We start from the raw sequence: 5,682 nt of genomic DNA, 5'->3' as shown, positions 1-5,682 counted from the left end.
GGCCCCGCCGAGGGCGACGCGCCCGATCCGGTCACCGCGGGACGGGCCCACCGCTCACGGTCGCCATGCGCACCACTCCTTTTCTTCCTCTAATTTTAATTATCTTTATATTTTATCTTCCCGTTTTCCCAGCTGGTAATCTAATCCCCTCGTTTTCCATTAAAAAAGAGAGCTCACGCCATTAAACAAACACAAATAGCACACACGGCAAGCCTACAAGAGTGAGGGGGGGGGGGGGGGGGGGGGGGCGAGAGAGAGAGAGAGAGAGGAAGGAGAACGGTCAAGGCTGCCGCGCATTGTCATCAGCGGAGGGAGGAGGGACGAAGCTGAGGGAAGAGAGAGAAGCTTCACCGAGCTTGCTTGGAGAGGGGTGTCGAGCTGTCCGTCTCTCCACTCCACCCACCAGAGCTACCTTGCGAGGGCAAAATCTGCGGCCTCCTTTCCCGAGCCCGGTTGGATGGAGAGGGACTTCCTGGCCGCGATCGGCAAGGAGCGGCAGCATCCGCAGCAGGAGAAGCCCGGCAGGGAGGAATCAGGTACGCTCCCTGGCCTCCTTTCGCCGGCTGCCGCGCTAGGTTTCTTGATCTGCGCCCGCACCGGGCCGTGCGCGGTTTCTTGCCGTGCTTGATTGGGTTCTTCGTTGCCGGCCGGGTCACCGAGATGCGGCATGGGTGCGCTGCGAACGAAATTCAAGCGCCCCCCTTCTCTCTCCCCACGCTGTTATTGCTTGCTTTTTCTTTAGAAGAAAGACAGGAGAGAGAGAGAGAGAGAGAGAGAGAGAGAGAGAGTATGTGGCACGGGGCGTGGCTGTCGAATTCCTTTTGACGGCCGGCCTGCCGTGTATGTTCGATTCGGGAGAGAGTTAATGCGTCAAGAAAGCGATGATTTTTCCGGGGAGAGACTGGCCGAATCTTTCGGGCAGCCGCGCGTGTCGTTAGTTGATTTCGGGCTGCCTCGGCTCGCTGTGGGATGGGGATGTTTAACGGATCCATTCATATGCCTCCGTGCTTCCTTGTGTGCATTTGTATATGCCGGCATCTGATTCAGAGTTTGTGTGAAATCTCTCTTCAGCTTACTTCGGAGGAGTAGCAGGAGCTCCGGCGATGGACTGGTCTTGCGCAGGCAAGCCCGGCGCCGCGCCGTCGTTGATGTCGTTCCGGTCGGCGGCGAGGGAGGAGCCCGCGTTCCCCCAGTTCTCCGCCTTCGACGGCGCCAAGAACCCGGCTCCACGTATCCTCACGCACCAGGTAGGCTGCGGCTGCTCTTCTTTGTTCTGGTTCATGACAAGTTTTACTAACACATCCATTACCCCTTTTTGGGGGCCGTGACGATGTTCTGCAGAGATCGTTCGGCGCCGACAGCCTGCAGTCCGGCGCCGTGCACCGCGCGCAGCCGCCGCAGCATGGGCTGAACGCGGCTAGAGTTATTCCGGTCTCATCGCCGTTCAACCAGAACAACCCTATGTTCAGCGTCCAGAGCTCACCTAACCTTCCCAATGGAGTCGCCGGAGTTGGTCCGTTCAAGCACCCTCCTTTCGCCATGAACAACGCCTTGACCAATTCTACCGTTGGTGTGTATGGAACAAGGTAGTCAATTTTCTATGCTATTCATTTGTGAGTTATAGAAGTGGCTGTAAAATTAGAATTAGACTGAAATATTGCTTGTTTTGCCTGTTTAGGGATGCCGTGAAGCCAAAGACGTCACAGTTGACTATCTTTTATGCTGGTTCTGTCAATGTATTCGATAACGTCTCAGCTGAGAAGGTATAATCTCTTGTGACCTTTTTAGGAAATATAGATTTTCGTGACAGATTCTGCATTTTGATACTAATTTGCTTCATTTTTAAGCAGCTTGATTGACATTTTTCATTGCTACAGGTTCAGGAGCTCATGTTCTTAGCTAGCAGAGGATCTACTCCAAGCTCAGCCCCTGTGGCCCGTAAACCGGAGGCTTCTATTTTCACTCCAACAAAAGTCACAGTACCTGAGGTTTCTCCTGCAAAGCAGATGCTATTTCAAAAACCACCGCATGTTTCGTCACCTCCATCAGCCATCACCAAACCAATCCCCCGTGTCTTGCAAGCTGCAACTCTCCTCAGGAGCGCCTCTAGCTGTAACCATGATCCCCCGGTGCCAAAATCTTCCGTCCCATTAGCTGTTCCTCCCCTAAGTCAGGCTCCTGCAACTCAGCCAGCAACACTGGCCACTACAACCGCAGCAGCTATAATGCCTAGAGGTACTGCTTGCTGCTTGTGGTTTGCATTGTAGTATTCAGCAATTTTTGTTGCCCTGTTTCACCGTATTGAATTGTTATCGTCTGTTGCAGCGGTCCCTCAAGCTCGAAAGGCGTCCCTGGCTCGATTCTTGGAGAAAAGAAAGGAAAGGTAGAATCTATTTTCTTACTCTTATGTCCTAAAAACAGTTTTCAGTAATTCTACCGCATTTGTTTAAGTACATCAAAGAAACTTTGTTCTGTATAACAGATTTGCATTTGTTCTCAGAAACTGGTCCTCATGTGTGCATGCTTCTCTTGCAGGGTGACTACTGCTGCTCCATACCCATCAGCCAAGAGCCCGTTGGAGAGCTGCGACACATTCGGGAGCGTGAGTGCCAACGACAAGTCATCTTGCACGGACATTGCTCTCTCAAGCAACCGCGACGAGTCGCTATGTTTAGGCCAGCCCAGGAACATCAGCTTCAGCCAAGAGTCTCCCAGTACAAAACTACAGATCTGATCTGGCCATGCCCCCAATGTCCATAGACTTGTCCAGGCTGACTGATGCGAAATCATAAAATACCCTTTTTGCACTCAGGCAAGGGCTCGAGAGGAAGAGATTATATATGTTGTTGATGATCTTGTTTATGATGGTATTTTGCCGTATTAGTTGCTGCAACGCTGGCTTAGCTGGTGGTACCCCACATAACTAACAAGAGAGCTGTCACTTGCAGACTCTTGATTATTTTTTGCCCTAGCACCATTCATTTTGCGAAAAGGAAATCAAATGTCAATTTAGCAGTATCATATTATAGGCTTACAGATTCTGCGCCTTGTATGGCGAAAAACTGTACCATTCTTGTTCTTGTACTGTGAACATTAAAGCTGCAGAATGCAAGAGCAGAACTTTATTCTTGATGATGTTCTTGTGGGCAGCATTTCCACACAGTAGTGTGCAGTGGTTTTTTTTTTTATCCCTGATATAGTATCTTGTAGACTGCCGATTGGCGTGAAACCGCGGAATGACATTTCAGAAACAGATGTGGACAGGTCATTTCAAGATTTTGCATGTTCCCGATTGGCTGTTCAACTAATTCTTCTCTTTTCCTACTGAGAGATGCCTCAAATGATTTAACAAATTCTCATTGAAGTGCACAGGTCATTAGAAGGTTTTGGTTGTTGCTTTCATTTCATAGAGGGACGCCTTGGTCGTTCTTGTGTTTGCCATTTTGACAGTCGTGCTTAGTGATGTGGTGGTTCAGGAAACGGCACTTGAGAGACTGGGTTTTTCCCCCACTGCAGGTAATGTGATAATGGCGCCGAGGGCTTGCTTACAAAAATCTTACTCTTCCAGGAATCTTTCTGTTCTTCGTCTGCTGCTGATTGTTCTGCTAGAAATCTAGAATTGCTAGTCAGCTTACATGCATGAGTCGTAGTACCTACTGTCCTTTTCAATTATATCACACTTACGACAAACTAATTACCAAACGTACTTAAAAACGGAGGGCGTATCATATTTAGCATGAACATTCGTCTTTGTTTTCAGGTGGAATCACATTCCATTAGTCACTTGGTCCAGCTAAGTCGCTGGACACCAGCGAAGTTAGAGAGTCTTGTAACTGGCCTTGTTGTGGCCACAACAGAGGACCATCATTACAGTTGAGGCGAGGCCCATGGCCGCCAAGTATCAGCAACTACATTGCAAACTCTGGGTATATGAGAGACAGAACACTCAGAAAAATCACAACATTAAGCTTTTAATCTCTCCTATCAAAGAGCCTAGGGTTGATCTGTCAAAACCTGGGTCAGCAAATGATTTTGCTACTAACGCAGCATCAGTTTCTACAAAGACCCGCATCATCCCTAACGTCGCAGCAAACTTCAGGCCTTTTATACAGGCAGTGGCTTCAGCACGTTGGGCGGACATAAAAAAATCAGCCGAGCTGGCGCTGCAGCTACAGCATCATCTGAGTGATCTCTGATGACAATTCACACAAATCTTGTATACATCACAATTAATCAAAAAATCTGGAATGTTCATACAGGATTAACTGTGATGCAGCTACAGATTTGTGTGAACCTGGGATTTAAACTGAAACATTATTAATCTTGTATATACATCTTCAGGTGGTGGTGGCCGCCATTTTGGCTTGCAAAGCTGAACGTGGTATGAACATTCGTCTTTTTTTTTCTTGAGATGAGATGATGAACTTTCGTCTTTGCGAGAAAGTGAACGAACGTTTGGATCAGTCTGCCTGTTATTACAGAGTTTTTTTTAATTTTAATCCTTTTTAATCTAATATTTTAATAATAATATGTCTGGATCTAAATTTTCAAGAACAAGCCCATTTGATCACGCCAAACCTCGTGGCACGACTCCCTGAAGGGTCACACCGCATGCTTTGGCGTGACCGATTTGCCACGCTGGCGAGCGTCGCTGACATGGCAAGGTTAAGTCACGCCACATGCTTTGGCGCGATTGAGTCGTGCCATACGTCGTGGGGCAACTCAGCCTTATATAGATCCACATAGCTTTCATCCTCCTTTCTTTCTTTTTTGCTACGACCTCCACCCGACTTGTGCTCCATGCTGCCAACCCTCCTCCTCTACCTCTAGATACACTCCGTTCTCCACCCGATTTGAAAGTTGGAAATGAAGGGAAATCAATCTTTTAAGGTAACTCCTCCATTCTAACCGATTGATTTTTCTCCATTTCGTGGTTTTAGTTGCATTTGAGTTGGTTAGGGTTTAGTTAGGGATTGAATTGAAATGGTGGATTGAGTATGAATCAGGTAGAATTAGTTGCGTTGTATCATGCAATCAATCGATGGTAACACCTATCTATTATGTATAAATTGTTGCATGTATATTTGGATGGCACGAGTATATGCAGGTATGGATATAGCATATGTACAAAACTTTAGAAATAAAATGATATGGTTAGTGTTTGAAAATATTGATGTAATATGCGTTGGTGCAATGTATTTGGAAATATAGATGTTGTACGTAAGGTTATTTCTAGCACAGTTAAGTAAAATTTTGATATGAATTTGGAAAAATTGAGGATATAGATAATGGTTGCTTGTAGTTGTTATTGTGCAATGGTTATATGAAATTGGTAGTCTGATTCCTATTGTGAAATATTTATTGGGAATGTACTTTCTTAATGTCTTTTTTTAGATGCATTTTCTTAATCGGATATGTGGTAGTTTTGTTGTTTAAAAGTATGAAAGATAGTTCTTTTGTAGAACTCATCAATGTACTGTATTCCAGTGTTCATATAATTAATTCGTGAAAAGTGAAAAGGAAACTATATGAAATAGTGGAAAATGTAGCGTTACTTTAAGGGGTTTTGGCGTTGGCCCCCGTTTCGAACTCAAATGGTGATTTTTCTCTTATTTTTTCAACTGTGCGATTTTATCCCTGTTTTTTAAAAATGAAGGGACCGTTTATCCCTAATTTTAACTC

General features: G+C 46.0%; 1 protein-coding gene across 1 annotated transcript; it reads left to right on the top strand.

Annotated features, from left to right (window-relative positions):
• The first annotated feature begins 308 nt into the window (after positions 1 to 308).
• Positions 309 to 3,135, top strand: LOC112881585 (protein TIFY 6b-like). The gene is made up of 7 exons (XM_025946355.1): positions 309 to 536; positions 1,072 to 1,247; positions 1,342 to 1,586; positions 1,679 to 1,763; positions 1,878 to 2,235; positions 2,326 to 2,383; positions 2,536 to 3,135. Exons 1-7 carry the CDS (start codon positions 458 to 460, stop codon positions 2,732 to 2,734), a joined length of 1,200 nt encoding a protein of 399 aa, XP_025802140.1. The 5' UTR covers positions 309 to 457; the 3' UTR covers positions 2,735 to 3,135.
• The last annotated feature ends 2,547 nt before the right edge of the window (positions 3,136 to 5,682 follow it).

Source organism: Panicum hallii, chromosome 2 (assembly GCF_002211085.1).
Source record: "Panicum hallii strain FIL2 chromosome 2, PHallii_v3.1, whole genome shotgun sequence".
Taxonomy (NCBI): domain Eukaryota; kingdom Viridiplantae; phylum Streptophyta; class Magnoliopsida; order Poales; family Poaceae; genus Panicum; species Panicum hallii.
The sequence above is the reverse complement of the archived record's forward strand: the minus strand, read 5'-3'. Positions and strand labels throughout refer to the sequence as shown.

Coding starts and splice junctions, on each gene's coding strand:
- LOC112881585 (XM_025946355.1), top strand. CDS start 458: ATGGAGAGGGACTTCCTGGCCGCGATCGGCAAGGAGCGGCAGCATCCG. Junction 2,236..2,325: donor AGCAGCTATAATGCCTAGAG/GTACTGCTTGCT, acceptor CGTCTGTTGCAG/CGGTCCCTCAAGCTCGAAAG. Junction 2,384..2,535: donor TTGGAGAAAAGAAAGGAAAG/GTAGAATCTATT, acceptor CTTCTCTTGCAG/GGTGACTACTGCTGCTCCAT.